This window comes from Tachyglossus aculeatus, chromosome 4 (genome assembly GCF_015852505.1).
Source record: "Tachyglossus aculeatus isolate mTacAcu1 chromosome 4, mTacAcu1.pri, whole genome shotgun sequence".
In the NCBI taxonomy this organism is placed as follows: Eukaryota; Metazoa; Chordata; class Mammalia; order Monotremata; family Tachyglossidae; genus Tachyglossus; species Tachyglossus aculeatus.
The window spans coordinates 113,344,651-113,361,905 of NC_052069.1; the positions used below are offsets into that span (position 1 = coordinate 113,344,651).

Consider the following 17,255-nt stretch of genomic DNA (forward strand, 5'->3'; position numbering starts at 1 on the left):
CTTGAACATGGAAGACCCAGTGATAAGAAAACTAGGCAGCTCATTTATCTCGCTAAGCAGTTACCAAAGTAGGGAGATCAGCAGTCTGGCCAGAGCCGAGATTATCCAAAATGCCCAACCAAGGGGTTTCCCCTTTTCTCAAGCGAGGTCCCATTGTTGCTGGTGCCAGGCCCATCTTTTTCTTAGCCCTCTTTTCCTGACAGGGCTTGGACTGAAGAGACCAGCCTCTGTGGCACAACTTGGGAATTGCTTTTCTGTAAGGTTCTGTCCTGGGGGAAACTAGGGAGCTGTTTGGTACAAGGTCAGGTTTCCTGTGGCAGTGACACTGCTGCTGGCAGATGGACATTCCTCTCTGGTGACATGCCACATGTCACCCAGTCTTCCGGGAATTAGCAGAATTAGTGGAATTTCTAATTATATCTGGGACACAGAACTTTACTCTGAAAAATCTGCTGCACATCCTCCTTACCAGTATAAAACTGTACCTACTCTCTTGCCATTGATAAAAGAGCCAGTGGGAAGGTGGAGCGATGTCACTCTCCGAATAAGTTGGAATTGGTTCGCTGTTGTCAGGTGGGGAGGTGGAGGGGGTGTTACCACTTTCAACCAGTGTGCGAAAACATTTTAGTCGATGTGATTGATCCTCAGGGCAGCTTTGTCTCAGAAGGCAGAGAGCCGCTGGTTTCTGTAAGATCCTTGACCTTGCTCTCCATTGTCTGTGGACGCTTTAAATTCATTCAGTCGTATTTATTGAGCACTTACTATGTGCAGAACACTGTACTAAGCGCTTGTATATATAGATGACACATCAGAGGATGCCCAAGAAGAGATTAACACTTAGCATGCTATGTCTTGCAATAATGCTAATAGTAACCATAATAACTAGGATTTTTGTTAAGTGTTTTATGCTCCCAGCACTGTATTAAGCCCTGGGGAAGATACAAAATAATCCAAGTGGATACAGTCCCAGTCCTGCAAGTCCCTGTCACAATCTCAGGGGGGAGGAATCCTCATTTTACAGATGAGGAAACTGAGGCACTGAGACATTAAGCAACTTGCCCAAGGTCACAAAGCAGGCGAGTAGCAGAGCCTGGATTAGAACCCAAATCCCCGACTCCTAGGTCTGTGCTCTTTTTATTAGGCCACGCTGCCTCTCAATGATCTGTGAGAAGCAGCGTGGCTCAGTGGAAAGAGCATGAGCTTTGGAGACAGAGATCATGGGTTCAAATCTCGGCTCTGCCAATTCATTCAGTCATTCAATCGTATTTATTGAGCGCTTACTGTGTGCAGAGCAGTGTACTAAGCGCTTGGGAAGTACAAGTTGGCAACATAGAGAGACAGTCCCTACCCAACAGCGGGCTCACAGTCTAGAAGGGGGAGACAGACAACAAAACAAAACATATTAACAAAATAAAATAAATAGAATAAGTATGTACAAATAAATAAATAAACAAATAAATAAATAAATAAATAAGTAGAGTGATAAATACGTACAAACATGTATACATATATACAGCTGCTGTGGGGAGGAGAAGGAGGTAAGGCGGGGGGAGGGGGAGGAGGGGGAGAGGAAAGAGGGAGCTCAGTCTGGGAAGGCTTCCTGGAGAAGGTGAGCTCTCAGGAGGGCTTTGAAGGGAGGAAGAGAGCTAGCTTGGCGGATGTGCGGAGGGAGGGAGGGAGCCAATTGTCAGCTGTGTGACTTTGGGCAAGTCACTTAACTTCTCTGTGCCTCAGTTTATTCATCTGTAAAATGAGGATTAAAACTGTGAGCCCCCGTGGGACAACCTGATCCACTTGTAGCCTCCCCCAGTGCTTAGAACAGGGCTTTGCATATAGTAAGTGCTTAATAAATGCCATCATTATTATTATTATAATGATTCACTGGACATTTTAGTGAACCTCGGACAGGTCAAGTTCCCAAAATGCCTTGATTAGTTATACACTACATCCCCTAAGTGTGTATCAACTCTCACCTGCCCCTTCCTTTGGCACACCCATCATCACAATACATAGTTTACAGTGATGCAGACCGGGAAACCTGCTCTCCAGATTTCCAGCTGAGGAAGGTTTCCATGGCCTGACATGATGACTCCTTTTGCGTTCCAAGTCCTGTGAGTGACCCTGCCTCTGCAAGGCTCTTAAACACCTCTCAGTTGTGTGTACAGAGTGTGTGATGTGAAGAAGCAGCTGGCTTAGAGGAAAGAGCATGGGCTTGTAAGTCAGAGGACATGGGTTCTAATCCCAGCTCCGCCACTTGTCTGCTGTGTGACCTTGGGCAAGTCACTTGACTTCTCTGTGCCTCAGTTACCTCATCTGTAAAATGGGGATTAAAAGTGTGAGCCCCATGTGGGACAACCTGATTACCCTTTATCTACCCCAGCGCTTAGAACAGTGCTTAGTACATAGTAAGCGCTTAACAAATACCATTATTATTATTATCATTATTAGAACTGGCATTCGGGCCCCGGTAGGTCACATGGCTTGAAACAAGCCCAATTTAGAGAAGGCATCTCTGTCTCCCCAGAAGTCTCGAGTTCTTTCTGCAACCCTTTCCATGTTTTCTGAGGATTAGGCAGAAACATTTAAGTAAGTCTCCAGATATGCAACCCATAGCATTACAAAACCCGCAGCTCAAAGCGCCTCACTCCAGCTATAAATAAAAAATCACTGCTGCAGAGGCCATGACTTGGGGAGAAGCTGTCGGAAACAGAGGAACAGGCACAAGCCAGATTCCAAAATAAACTCCAGGCGGTGGTTTTGTGGCCATTCCATTAAATGCACAACCTTTTCTCTCACTCCCCCTCTCTCTCTTCCTGTGAGTAAAAATTCTAAAAAAAAAATTTCTTTGAGGACTCAATAGTGACCAGACCTGATAGAAGCTGGAATGGTAATAAACCCCGCTGTACCTCTGTGGTATGCTGGGGACGGGCAACAATAGGTTCTAAATATCCATTATGGCAATTAGAGAATGTAGTGTTCACCCCTAGTCTCTCATCCCCACTCCCTGCTGCCGCCTTTAAAAGTATTTTCATGCTTGGCTCTTGTCCCAGCATGACTGCATAGTTTGAATACCAGAGTTGCTCACAGGCTTGCTGAGCTGCAGGAGAAAGGAGGGGTTAGCTGAAAGGTTTTCTATAAGATGATAGAGTCTCTCTTGACTCCCCTCCCCATAACATTCAGCTTCTTCCTTTACAATCTCCTCTCCTCAGCACCCTCAACCTCTCCCAGTCTGTAAACTCTAAACCATGAGTAGCAAAACAGATGCAGGATGTGAATTGTTCTCTGCAGTGATTCCCACTATAACTTCAAGATCGAGGTGGTTTCTGTATCCAAAAAATTGATGCAAGGGTTTTAAGGCCTTTCTGAATATTTCTGTTATTGCAATACCATTATTTAATAAAGGCCTTCCTTGTTTGGTATTTCTGGAGATAGAGAAACACCAGAAAGACATTTACAGTGTAGAATTCTATCCACGTGGGAAGGCTCATCTAGTTTTAACCCAGGTTTAATTTTTGTTCATTCTTATATATAGGCCTCTAAGGGACATCAAAATCTCCAAGAGTGTAGAACTTGGAGGGGTTCCTTTCCTGTGTTGCCACAGCCCCATATTTTCAGGTGTGTGACTGTGTCCTAGCCACAGACTTCTTCTGAATCAGAGATTGCTAATCCACCCATCTGTTAGAAAGTAATGCCCCAAGGAGAGGCATCAGCCTGAGTCCTGCTTTAAGTCCTGGTCTCATATCAGTTGACACCTGCAGCATCCCTATGCAACCAAAAATCAAACTACACAAAACCAGTGGAGATTTGAAGGTTCACAGAGAAAACCACCTCAATCTTGAAGTATCTGAAGTACCTTGTAAACATTTACTATTCTATTTATTTTGTTAATGATGTACATCTAGCTTTATTTCTATTTATTCTGATGACTTGACACCTGTCCACATGTTTTGTTTTGTTATCTGTCTCCCCCTTCTAGACTGTGAGCCCGTTGTTGGGTAGAGACCGTCTCTAAATGTTGCCAACTTGTACTTCCCAAGCGCTTAGTACAGTGCTCTGCACACAGTAAACGCTCAATGAATCTGGGGTAAACTGAGACCTACATTGTGTGGAGGGTGGAGATGCCTCTAGTTAGTGAGGAGTATTATGGTCAGAAAGTCAGGAATAATGGTGGCAAGGCCATGGTTGGAAAATGTAGCCGAGCTACCCAGTTCATTGATGCCCTCCCTTCCCATGATCCTTGTCCAACTTCTATCCATGTGTTGCCCCTTCCAAAGGGAAGCCTAGCTTAGAACATGGATTTGAGAACTAAAGTAAGCGGTATTGAAATGCCAGGATATCAAAGGAGATGAAACTGGAAGAATGAATCTACTGAGGCAGGGTCATATCGTCAGCCAATGTCTTACTGGGGAATTAGCGTTTTGTACCAGACATGTGAAAAGAAAAGAATATAAGTGGAGCCTTTATCTAAACAGAGAAAAAAGCTGTCAACATTACTGAGGGAGTGGCACAGCTCCTGGGGCTTGTGCATCTATTCTGTAACAGAAGGAAGGTCCAAGAACCTAGAGCCAAGCTGGGTATAGATTGGTCCTGACATGTAATGCTCCTGTGATTTCAATACACTGAAGAATTGGGGGCCTGGGGGTGAAGAGGGAACTAAAGTACCACCCCATCCATTCAGGCTGCAGAAAGTTAAGAGAAAAGCCAACTTGAGGGCAGAATGTCCAGAGGGCTCCCCTTGTCCCCTCCCCACCAAAAAAAGTCTTATGTCTCAGTACTTTTGATGAGTTGGAAGGTAGCATTTGATCTTAAACCACTAGTCCAGTCTCACTTGGATTTGGGCTTTCATTATTTCATTTTGTCATTGTTCCATTGAAAAATGGACAACAAATATTGGCTTTTGGGACTGAGTGGGAATTGGTGGGTTTCTTAGTGAGTTTTTCAGGGCCAGGTACATGCAGGACCAATAACCTCTGGAGGTAGCTGCTTATTTCACCCTACCATTTATAAAAAGTGAGTTTTTCATTAAGCACCTGGAAAACACCAGCAAAATTAGCTCTTCCAAATGAAGCAGGTGAACATTATGGTAATAATGTTATTCCACAGTAAAGAAATGAGACAGATTGAATATGAATAAGACTCAAACCATACTCTCTATTTTTTTTGCAGTGTTAGCAATTTGTGTGGCTTTTGTGGGAGAGCAATTTAAGCTTTAAATAGGTAGCATTTTATTTTAAGTCATTGTGCCACCAATTAGTCTTAAATTTTGAGTCATTTTCCAGTAATGAATGAGGTAATTTTTGGCAAGGATTTGACAGAATTAACTTCTCCCACTTGGATGCAGTAGATTTCAGCACTGGTTTGGATTTTCCCCTTCAAAACAGTGGCTTTAGCTATTCCTATTTTCTCTTGCTTTTATGTTTGGAGTCCACAGAAGCCCCACCTTAACCCATCAGAATATGGGATAATTGAGCTCCATAGAACATGCCTTTGAATGGACTTTATCCCTAAAATGGGAAAGTCCCATTTTATTTGATGTCTTGCTGCTTGATTATTTTGAGGAAATCTGCCCAGAGCCCTATAGGGTATGCCTTTTTCTGGCATAATTTGGTAGGAAGAGAGAGTCCCTTGACTGGTTAGACTGTAAGCTCCTTGAAGCAAGGAGAAGCAAGTGAACCCCAAATATTATTATTATTAGTAGTAGTATTAGAATTAGTATTAGTATTTGTATTATTAATGGCATTTATTAAGCGCTTACTATGTGCAAAGCACTGTTCTAAGTGCTGGGGAGTTTACAAAGTGATCCGGTTGTCCCATGGGGGGCTCACAGTCTTAATCCCCATTTTACAGATGAGGTAACTGAGGCCCAGAGAAGTTAAGTGACTTGCCCAAAGTCACACAGCTGACAATTGGCAGAGTCGGGATTTGAACCCATGACCTCTGACTCCAAAGCCGGTGCTCTTTCCAGTGAGCCATGCTGCTTCTCCTATAAAGGCACCTCTTCCTCTTCACCCTTCCCTTATTTCTCTGAGATCTATGATCCTAATGAGCAGAAAGATAAGGGAACCATGGGGTTTATTGTATTTTTTTATTTCATATATCTTTTATTCATTCTTTTACATTCCTGGGCAAACCTACTTCAAAACAGTAAGGGAGACCATTTCTTTCTTCATGTCTCCAATTGACTGCCTTGTCTAGTATGGGTTAGAGGGGCCTAACTGTTCATTTTCTGAGGGGACGTAGAAAAAATTTGTAGAGAACTTCTAAATTACAAATATTTTTTCTGCCCTGAAAGTTTTTATAGTAACTCTTCAGGTAGAAGCCACTTGACAGCATCCAGAGATGTCAGTTGATGTGGCTGTTTTTTCAGCTTTGAAGTATGATATTTAAGTCTTCTTTCTTAGTCCAAATTTTTCTGATGCTTCAAAGTGTTGTGAATACAGAGTGATTATCCTTCTTTTTGTTTCTGACCCTTCTGCCCCACCTAACCCTTCAGAATATGGAATAATTGAGCTCCATAGAACCTGCCTTCTAATGGATTTATCCCTAAAATGGGAAAGCCCCATTTTATTTGATGTCCTGCTGCTTGATCACTTTGAGGAAATCTGCCCACAGCCCTATAGGGTATGCCTTATTCTGGCATCATTTGGTAGGAAGAGAGAGTCCCTTGACTGGTTAGACTGTAAGCTCCTTGAAGCAAGGAGAAGCAAGTGAACCCCAAATATAAAGGCACCTCTTCCTCTTCACCTTTCCCTTATTTCTCTGAGATCTATGATCCTAATGAGCAGAAAGATAAGGGAACCACGGGGTTTATTGTATTTCTGATTTCATATATCTTTTATTCATTCTTTTACATTCCTGGGCAAACCTACTTCAAAACAGTATGGGAAGCCATTTCTTTCTTCGTGTCGCCAATTGACTGCCTTGTCTAGCATGGATTAGAGGGGCCTAACTGTTCATTTTCTGAGGGGACATAGAAAAAATTTGTAGAGAACTTCTAAATTACAAATATTTTTTCTGCCCTGAAAGTTTTTATAGTAACTCTTCAGGTAGAAGCCACTTGACAGCATCCAGAGATGTCAGTTGATGTGGCTGTTTTTTCAGCTTTGAAGTATGATATTTAAGTCTTCTTTCCTAGTTCAAATTTTTCTGATGCTTCAAAGTGTTGTGAATACAGAGTGATTATCCTTCTTTTTGTTTCTGACCCTTCTGCCCCACCTAACCCTTCAGAATATGGAATAATTGAGCTCCATAGAACCTGCCTTCTAATGGACTTATCCCTAAAATGGGAAAGCCCCATTTTATTTGATGTCCTGCTGCTTGATCACTTTGAGGAAATCTGCCCGCAGTCCTATAGGGCATGCCTTATTCAGGCATCATTTGGTGGGAAGAGAGAGTCCCTTGACTGCTTAGATTGTAAGCTCCTTGAAGGCAGGGATCGTGTCTAGTAAATCCATTGTGTATTCTTCCTCAAATCCTCATACTTTGCTGCTCCCTCTACCAGTAATTTCTTTTAATATGTCTTCCCCCAATCAATTGTTAGCTCCTTGAGGACAGGGATCTTGCTGATCTACTCCATTGAACTCTCCTAAAAGCTCAGTACAGTACTCAGTAAATACTATTAATTGATTGAATAAGCGGGGCTTCACACCTAGCAGTGCAGACCCCTGTTAGATGGACTGTAAGTGTTCACAGCTATAGTTAATCTAATTACTTTTTCTTCTGTCTGTCTTTTTTCCTGTCTTCCCATCCTCTTGTTTTTGTGTTTTTTCACTTGCTTCCCAAAGTATAAGTCTGTGTTTAGATCCTACTCCCAGGACTTCGTGCCTCACAACCAAGCCTCTGTTCCACCTTTTCTGTCGTCTACCTCCTCTTCCACTCCACATTTTCCGCCTGTCCACCACTCTCAGAGCTCTGACCTAGTGGTGGTGCCAACCGCAGCCAACCCGTCTCCAAGCACTGTGGATGGGCCCACCTCCTCTTCTCAGGAGAACCGCTTTAATGGAAATGCATCTGTCTGCCTTCCTTCTGAACCTCTCCCTGATTCCCTCCAGACGTCTTCGGTGAGAACTGCAGAAATACACCTTCCTGTGGGGCTCTGATTTTTTTTGAAGGAGCAGTGTCATTTTTATCAGTGCTTTTCCCTCTTTCGTCTTTCCTCTTTTCTCTCTCCTTCCCTCCTAACAGCAAACCTAGAGGCATTAAAATCAGATGGTTTTTGTGCAGATAGAAAGGTGGCAGCAAGGTGCATATGAAGTAGACTGCAAACGGTGAAGGACACTGGCAGAGTGACCCAGCTAGTTCAGTTTTACTAGTTCCCATGAAGCCAGGAACCAAATTCCCAGCCTCTAAACTGATCAGTGAGCATTTGGCGATGACTGACTCACAGGCTCCTGATATTTTAAAAAACCCACCGCCATTCATATTCAATTAATACACATTTTCAGGAGAAACACTTGTAAACCAGTTTCTTATTCACTTGGGTCAGACCCTCTGAACCATAAACGCTTAGTGGCCAGCGATCCTAGCTACCATCTCTATCATATTGTACTCTCCCAAGCACCTAGTGCAGTGCTCTGCATATAGTAAGCGCTCTATAAATATCATCGATTGATTGATTGAACTGCCTTCAGATCAAGGACTTGTGTTCTCTTTGAACCAGTTGGGTCACCCACAGCCTAAGTGTGTGAAGATGCTGCCATGGAAGTTGAAAGGGCAAGGTGGAGGAGGGTGAGGAGAAATCCAAGTAAATGGAAAAAGGACTGACCCTCACTGACTCACAAAAGATATTATATTTGATAGCTGGGCTCCCCTTCCGTTCATGCATTCATCCACAGGACAGTTACAATAGGTTTCCTTCCGCGCTGACATCATGTCCCGACACGCCCTCAAGCAGTCCCCTCCCTGCTGATTGCTGCTTCCCAGGGCCTCCCGAATAGTCCTCAGAATCAGCCTGAAAATGAGAAGGAAACTTAGCCCAGTAGGAGTTCAGAGCCAAAAGGTGGAGTTGGCGGCTTGCTCTCCGACCCAGAGGAAGAGGGTCACAATGAGAGCAGAGTGCACACCACCGATATCCGTTTTCTTGGACAAAAGGAGCCGGAAGGTTGAGGTCAGCCTTGAATGACTCACACTGAAGTTTAGCACAGGCTTGAGGGCTCCATCACATGTATATTTCCTTTCATCCTGTCTCCCAGAGTGAAAATGCCAGTGAGGAATGTGGTGAGGGTGAATATGTCAATCTGTATTCCTCTGGTCAAAGCAACCGGGAACTCCCTCACTCTGAAGGAGTAAGTAATCTGCACAAGGCAGAACGCTGGGAATGGGCTGCTTGGTGCATGCTAAGCTCACGTGGGGGCCAAAATGCCTACTCAAAGCCTCTCTTGAGGGGCAGCGGTTTGGCCGAGGTGACCCATTGGCTGGCATGTTTTTGGTAGCCTATTCTTTTCCCACGCATTGATCGTGGAAACCCTGTTTGGACAGAGAGCCAAAGAAGCTTTGCTGTTCAGGTTTGGGTGAATGCTTCCTCATGGTGGTGGTGGTGGTGATTTTATTCATTTGCTTCTATGCGCTGTGCTCCCTGGAGCTGCTTGTTGGAGTGGTTTTAGTAGAAAACCACAGTACTGAATGCCTAAGGAGAAACTCTGGAGGCATTGGTCCCGGCTTCGGATTTAGCCCAGTTCGGTTTTTCTTTGCATCCCAGCTTTTGTTCTTCTCCAGTGCAACATCAAGTAAGTAATTGTTCCCCACCCACATCCCTGCTTCAGCCCAAGCTTCCCTTTTCAAATTGCAATTTCCTTCTCCTCAGCACGTTGTATAGTTCCTAGATTAGTAATTTCCTCCAAGAAAGCGGGATGAGTCACACAAGGTAGCAGCCTCCGTGTTTATACACCCACCCCACTTGCAGAGAATTAGTTAACATTTCCATCTTCATTATATGGTACTGTTGAGAAACCAGCAGAGCAGCACCCTGGTCAAGCATTCTTTTAGCTTTGGCTTAACAGAATACACTCAGGTTAAAAAATGTCATCCCTCTTGCCAAATGGGAATGAAAGAAGTCATTTGAACACTCTAGGGTTCAAATTAAATGGTAAAATTCAATTTTGTCCTTTAAGGATAGCAGATTCTCTGTTTTCTCGACATCAGATGGCTATCATTATCAAATACATTTACTGAGTACCAGTATTCAGAGCATCTCTCAGAAAGTCTGGTCCTTGGCTCTAAGTGAACAAACTCTTACTCCTCCTAAGTGTCCACTGAATTTTTTTTTAAAATGCCCACAATGAAGAAGCCAGACCTCAGTTTTTGGAAAAATTGCATCTCATCTTGAAATATTCAAAGACTCATCTCTTCAGGATTTGAGCTTTTTCCTTGAGAGTTGGGTCATCTGAATCCGGATGCTTACAGCACAGTGCCACCTCCTGCAGTGATGTATTTACCTTGTGGAATACGTTTCAGTCAGCCAGATGAAATTAAAATTTTAATTTGCTTTTATGGCTATTTTTCCCTCAAAGAATTGGCTAAGTTCCAAGTTTGTGTTTCTCTTTGCATTGCACTTAGGCTCTTGTGGGTACATTGTGGGTACATTCAGTGTGTTCAGCCTACTCAGCTTTTAGCATTTAAAATAACCACATCAGATTGTAGTATGCAACTATATTGTTACAGAGGCATGTGAGAAGAGGTAAACATTGAGAGATGGTGAATGTGGGGAAGAGGTTTTATGCATGTATTTTGGGTCAGAAATTTGGAACTGTAACAAAAATATTTGTAAGGTTAACTGAGTTACTTTCATTTTAGTATTGTCACCCACAGTAAGGTAACCCAGAGACTCACCTAAAGACTTTCTTAGACTAGAATAACAATAATAATAATAATAATAGTATTTGTTAAGCACTTACTGTGTGCCAAGCACTGTTCTAAGCACTAGGATAGATATAAGCTAGTCAGGTTGGACACAGTCCCTATCCCACATGGGGCCACACTCTTAATCCCCATTTTACAGATGAGGTAACTGAGGCACAGAGCAGTGAAGTGACATGACCCAAGGTCACACTGTAGACATGTGGCAGAGCCGGGATTAGAACCCAGATCCTTCTGACTCCCAAACTTGTTACAGCCTTAGCCATTAAGCAACACTGCTTCTACAATCATCTGCTGAGACATGGTTAAGGTAGTTGAATCCAGGTTGGCACCTGAGGTGTGTTATAACTATCAATGTCATTTCACAGTGTCTAATGGAAACCATATGGCAAAATATTAGTCTTGGGAGAGGTTCCCAAATGTCCTGTGTAATTAACTTCTGGGTGTCAACTGTAGTCATTGGTAACTTGTACACATCTTGAATTTTCCAGTAGAAATTTGTAGTAAAAGGCCCTTATGAGCAGAAATGCTGGGAGCGTAGACCAATCCCAGCACAGGATCCTGTAAAAAAAACTTAGATGTTTCTTTTTTCCAGGAATCACCAGTTGCCAAAAATGGGCACCCTAAAGATTCCTCAACACACACCAATGCCACTGGGAAAGAAAGCCGAGAAGGTGGTGAAAGGTGAGACGTGAGACCCATCCTAATGTTTTCCTCCTTCTCCCCAACTTGTTTCATCTCTTGATCCCTCCAGAGACATCTATCACTAGCTATGTCCTGCATTTCACATACTTTATTTCCAAACCCCAGTAGGCTCAGTATTTAAGTAGGTCTAATCATGTGGGGTTTTTTTCCTGTTCTGACCATGTGGTGTTAAAACAAAAAGTGCCAGTAGTAAAACAATTTCAATAAAAACCATAAAGCCAAGTTATGAGCACTCTGATCACAGATGGGATGTACACTCTGCTTTGTTTGGAGTTGGGAGTGCCTCAATTTCTACTTTGATTTTAAATGATTTAGTGCTGGGTGGATACAAGTTCAGTTTTCAGAACTAAGCTGCAAATAGTGTGAGCCTTCACTGAAGGCACCCAACCTTTTCTCTTTGGCCTCGGAGGAGGAGGAAGAAGAATCCATTTTAAGTATCACCCTGAAGAAAGCAACAGGAAATCTTATATTACCTTGTTATTTGTTTTAAACTGTTAATAGGTTACTTAATAAGATATAGGCCCTCAAACAATAAGGAAAAGATTGGGTACCCACCCTATCTCTTATGGAGGATGAGGGATTAAAGAGCAATGGCAGGAATAACACGGAAAGGAAAATAATGAAAACTGTTTTCTTTCTCGAGCTTGGATCTCTGCTGTTTTCTCCCTTGGGTCAAAAGCACAGACCAGGCAGTGATGCTAGGTACAGAAGAGCCTGTAGTTGATCTTTCTGCCACCTGTAGAGACCACAAGAATTTGGTGCAGGCTAAACTGGTGCTGACTACACAGAAAACCCTTGTTTTCCAACCCAGTGCTCTAGAGATTGGATGAAGTCCCCTCACTGCCACTGCCAGTTCCTTGTATTCTTACTCTGCCCCAAGAAGAGTTATTAGAAATGGTTCTGTTGGCATTGGTCATTTGGCATCCTCCTCTGCTGCCCTGCATCATCTCTTTCAATAAAATGAAGTAGACTGTAAGCTTGTTGTGGACAGGAAATGTGTTTATTGTATTCTACTCTCCCCAGAGCTTAGTACAGTGCTCTGCACACAGTAAGTGCTCAATAAATACAATTGAATGAATGAATGAATAATTTTTTCTCATAGCTAAGTGTGGACCAGACCACTACTGTGGTAAATCTGATCTCCTTTGGGGTCTGGGTTCTCCCAGATGGACAAAGGGTGATACTCAGGACACAGTGCAAAGCTCCTTTAAAGACACTAAATCCAGGAATGGTTGCCCATTCCTCTCTTGCATCAAAAGGAAACTCCTGACCAGTTGCCTTTGAAGCACTCAGTCGGTTTTTTCCACCCTCCTTCCCCTCTCCCCCTTACTCTCACTCCATTCCCAGTACAACCCAACCTGCACACTTCAATCATCTCAAGCCAAACCACTCACTGTGCCTCCTTCTAATCTCTCTCACCCACCCCCTCTCTACTGCCAGGAATTCCCTCTCTCTTCACATCTAGCAGACCACTACTATCCTTTTCTTCAAAGCCCCTCTAAAATCACATGCCCTCCAGGAGGTATTCCCTGATTAATCTTTCATCTCCCTGCCCTACATCTCTCCCTTCTGCCACTTCAACTCTTCCACTGCACCTGTGCACTTGGATACTCTCACCTCACCCCCTTATTGTTAATATTATTATTATTATTGCATTTGTTAAGCACTTTCCATGTGCCATGCACTGTCCTAAGCACTGGATTGGATACAGGCAAATCAGGTTGGGCACAGACCTGTCCCATATGGGGCTCACAGTCTCAATCCCCATTTTGCAGATGAGGTAACTGAGGCACAGAGAAGTGAAATGACTTGACCAAGGTCACACAGCAGGCAAGTGACAGAGCCGGAATTAGAACCCATGACCTTCTGACTCCTAGGCCCCTCTGATAGCACTTATGTACATATCTTTCTTGAAAGATATGTTTTGTTGCTTTGTTGCTTCCCCTTTCCTGTAATTTATCTTTGTATCCATCCTCCCCACTATACTGTAAGCTCCTGGAATTCAGGAATCAGGTCTACTGACTATTGAACACTCCCAAGGGCTTCGTACAGTGCTCTGCGCACAGCAAGTGCTCAATAAAACCACTGACTGATGGACCGTCAAGCCCATTGAACAGTGCCCAAACCACCTTCTTGTTCCTGCCCGTTCCTGACTCCGACAGCAACGCCAACTGTAACCTGTTTCTTGTTCAGGCAACAGAAGTCACCAGATGCTTTGGAATCAGCACAGTCAGAGGAGGAGGTTGATGAGCTCTCCTTGATTGACCACAGTGAAATTATGTCAAGATTGACACTTAAGCAAGAGGTGGGTGATTCGGGTGTTCTATTTCCCTATCTTGCTCAAGGCCTGGGGCAGAACAAGCAAGCTGCTTGTTAGCTTGATAGCTAAATGACCAACTCTGGGTAACCAAAATAGAAAAGACCAGTTTACCAAAACAGTGCCAGTCTCTCCAGTGGCAGATGCCCAGGGCACGCCACCCTTAACCCACCACTGAAAGAATGAAATGGTCCCTGTGTAACTTCAGCCGTGTCAACTCAACCTCTTGACAATGATGCACAATAACAATTCATTAGATGCTGGCCTGGAAGAAGGGAAAATGAAAGTGAGCAAATTGGATAGTCTCCAAGAGGTGGTTGTACTGAAAGCATTTTTGGTTGTACAAGTTGCTAAACGGCTTTGGAGATGCAAAGAAAATGCCTCACTAGGAACCTCGCCTCTACTTGGTAAATGACTATGTTTCTAGACTCTAGTGCGGTGGCAGCTAGACAGCTCCCAAAATGTGCTGATGTTCCCAACTCAGGCGTCTCAGGGCTAGAAGTAATATGTAGAGCACAAGGAGCATTTTGCTTGTCAAGAGATGGAAAAGGAAGACAGTAGGTCATTAGCCAAGGCCTCTGACAGCTGAGATCCACCAGAGAGAAGGTGAAGCTATTAATTATTTTCTAAATGGCATTTCATGAGCCGAGCCAGAATTTCACCTGAAAAATCCATCTTGAGGTACTGACTCCCTGGCTGCAATTCCAAGATGTTTCTGAAACTCCGGATTATCCGAAAAGGACCAAGAGCCCAAAGGAGGCAGCTGCCTGCTGTCAAAAAGTATTCACCTGGGGAATGACTAGGCTAGCGAAGCTGTATTTGATTAAATTTGGCTTCTGGAATTTGCAGAGAGTAAAGGAACGGTGGTTAGTCCAAAACTGGCTGTAGAGTCATTGGGTTTGATTACTGCCCCTGGTGTCCAGTCATTGAGCTCAGAACAAATCATTTATCCTTTATGTCTACACTCACCCAAATGGAAAACAAGATTGTGTCCTTCCCACTCTTCTATGGAGGTGTTTGAAGCCAGACAGCAGCTATGAAATCCTCTGCAACCCTCTGGTGGGAGTTTGTTACACATTTGCAAACCAGTAGGGCCAACCTTCCTATTGCAAAAGCCCTTGATGGATATGCCGTGGAGTGGGGAGGAGGAAAAAGGTGAGGGGGTGGGGGCTTCTCTGATGTGGGAGACAGTAGGCTTTGAAACTTCCCTTTTATTACCACCCTGCTCACCCACCAGGAAGCCCAAACATTCCCATGTATCTCATTTCCCACTCAACCTGGTCCTGGCTCATGTGTGTTGAGACTGGGATATATACAAGATAATCAGGTTAGACAGCCCATGTCCCAGCTTGGGCTCATAGCCTAAGAGATTGAGAGAACAAGTGTCTTATCCCCATTTTGCAGTTGAGGAAACCATGGCACAGAAAAGTTCTGTGACTTGTGCAGGATCACACAACAGTGAGTGGCAGAGATGGAAGTAGAACCTGGACCTCGACTCCCAGATCTGTATTCTTTCCACTAGGCCACACTTTTCCCTTCTGCTGGGTGTCTCCATTCCTCCTCCGCCATTTTCTTCATTGGGCTGTTAAACGTTTAATTGGATTCACTAAGTGAATTCCAGCTTGCTATGTGATAACTCCATTGGAGCCCAAAGCCCTCATTTTTTCCTAAGAGTTTACCAAAAGACTGATTTCCATTCCATCCCCTAAGCTTTTAGCCTATGGATTGGGATTCTCATCAGGTTCTCTCAAGCAGGAGGGAGAGATTTTTTCCAGGAAGTCAAACGACATATGTACTTGCCCTCCAGGCCATAAGTATTCTTTATTACATTCACAACTCCGAATTGGGTTGACAAGGGAGAGAATCCAAGCTGGAATGAGGCCCTTGGAATTCCTTTCTCATCTGTTCATGTCGTCTTTTCAGGGTGACGATGGGCCAGACGTGCGTGGCGGATCTGGGGACATCTTGTTGGTCCATGCAACCGAGACCGACAGAAAAGGTATGGCAGATCAAGAGTACAACAAGGACAACTTTTTTGCTGATTCAATATTTACTGTACTTGTGCCCCTGAATTACTGTAGCCCTTAGGGGTCAGAGCTGCATTTATAGCCAATACTAGGAGATTCTGGAAAAGAGAATAAAGTTGTGATATGAAACTCTTAACCATTCCAGAAATGCCAAGAAAACCGGGAAATATTAACTTGAGTGGGTAGAGTGGGCCACCCCAGTTGTCATTTTGGGTGTTCATCCTTGAAGGGAGAAGAAACAAGAGGATATGGGTGTCACCGCTTTTGAGTCTGGGGGGGAAAACCCCACCAACTTAAGCTAAACTGCAGGCTATTTTAGTCAGATTTTTCTGACCCATGCCTCATTGGTCTCACCCTAAAATCCCCTGGCACCTCCCCACCCCCAGCTTTCTCCATTGTGATTTCCTCTCACTAAGACTGCCTCATGTGCCCAAAGAGATCTTCCCTGAGAGCCCTAGCTAAACTCATATTTTAATGTCAAAAATGAGAAAAAAAATTCCTTGCTTCAGTTTTCATTCATTCAGTATTACTGATAGAGCGCCTACCATGTGTACTGAGCACTAATATCATTTGTCCTGAAGATAACCAGTGTTGTTCCCATAGCAGAATGTGTTTGCCTACATAACACCAAAGGAACACCTTTCAGATTTTGTAGATAAGGAGCAGGTTTGCCAAGCCAGCAAGATACCCAAATCTTTATGGATGTTGGGGTCAACCATCCAAGTTGGAGCAGAATGTGAAGAGCAACAGGAATCCATGTCATGGATAGTAGTTACTGAGGACCTGTTATACTTCTAAGTGCCTTGGAGAGTACAGTAGAAGTAAGAGACATGGTCCCTGCCTTTGAAGAGCATACATTCTAATGTCCCAGCCTATAGGCCCCTAAGCCTTGCCCTTAATCTTTTATATTTTTCAATCAATCAATCATATTGATTGAGCACTTACTGTGTGCAGAGCACTGTACTAAGCACGTGGGAGAGAATAATGCAACAATATAATGGACACATTCCCCGCCTACAGTGAACTTAGTTTCTAATTTCCTGGGGAAATTAGAAATAATGGTTAATAAATTTTGCAATCCCTGGAGTCAGTAAGTACTGCCATATGCCCACTGAGAGCTCTGTGCAAACTTGAGTCTGGGAGGCAGGGCTACTGCACCTCTTGTGCTTATGTCAGATTGTCTTGGTAAAGAGAGTGTTTTTCCATGGATATGTGTCTTGGGGACCTCTGTATTTCAGAGATGGGAAGAGTTAGTGAGCAGAGCTAACAATGAGAAGAATTCAAAGTTTAGAAATCAGTAGGCCCTATTGCAGTACAGAATGGCTGACAACTTTTCCTCTGAAGGGAAAATT

General features: G+C 43.6%; 1 protein-coding gene across 7 annotated transcripts in view; it reads left to right on the forward strand.

The window, feature by feature from the left end:
* Positions 1-17,255, forward strand: part of RAPGEF1 (Rap guanine nucleotide exchange factor 1) — a 165,448-nt gene that overhangs the window by 133,145 nt on the left and 15,048 nt on the right. For 3 of the 7 annotated variants that reach the window (XM_038745183.1, XM_038745184.1, XM_038745186.1), the window contains 5 exons: positions 7,785-8,060; positions 9,192-9,284; positions 11,450-11,538; positions 13,753-13,864; positions 15,800-15,875. In XM_038745183.1, the coding sequence (XP_038601111.1) occupies positions 7,785-8,060; positions 9,192-9,284; positions 11,450-11,538; positions 13,753-13,864; positions 15,800-15,875 (646 nt within the window). The remainder of the gene's footprint in view (positions 1-7,784; positions 8,061-9,191; positions 9,285-11,449; positions 11,539-13,752; positions 13,865-15,799; positions 15,876-17,255) is intronic. The other 4 variants (XM_038745185.1, XM_038745187.1, XM_038745188.1 and 1 more) reach the window with 2 other exon arrangements.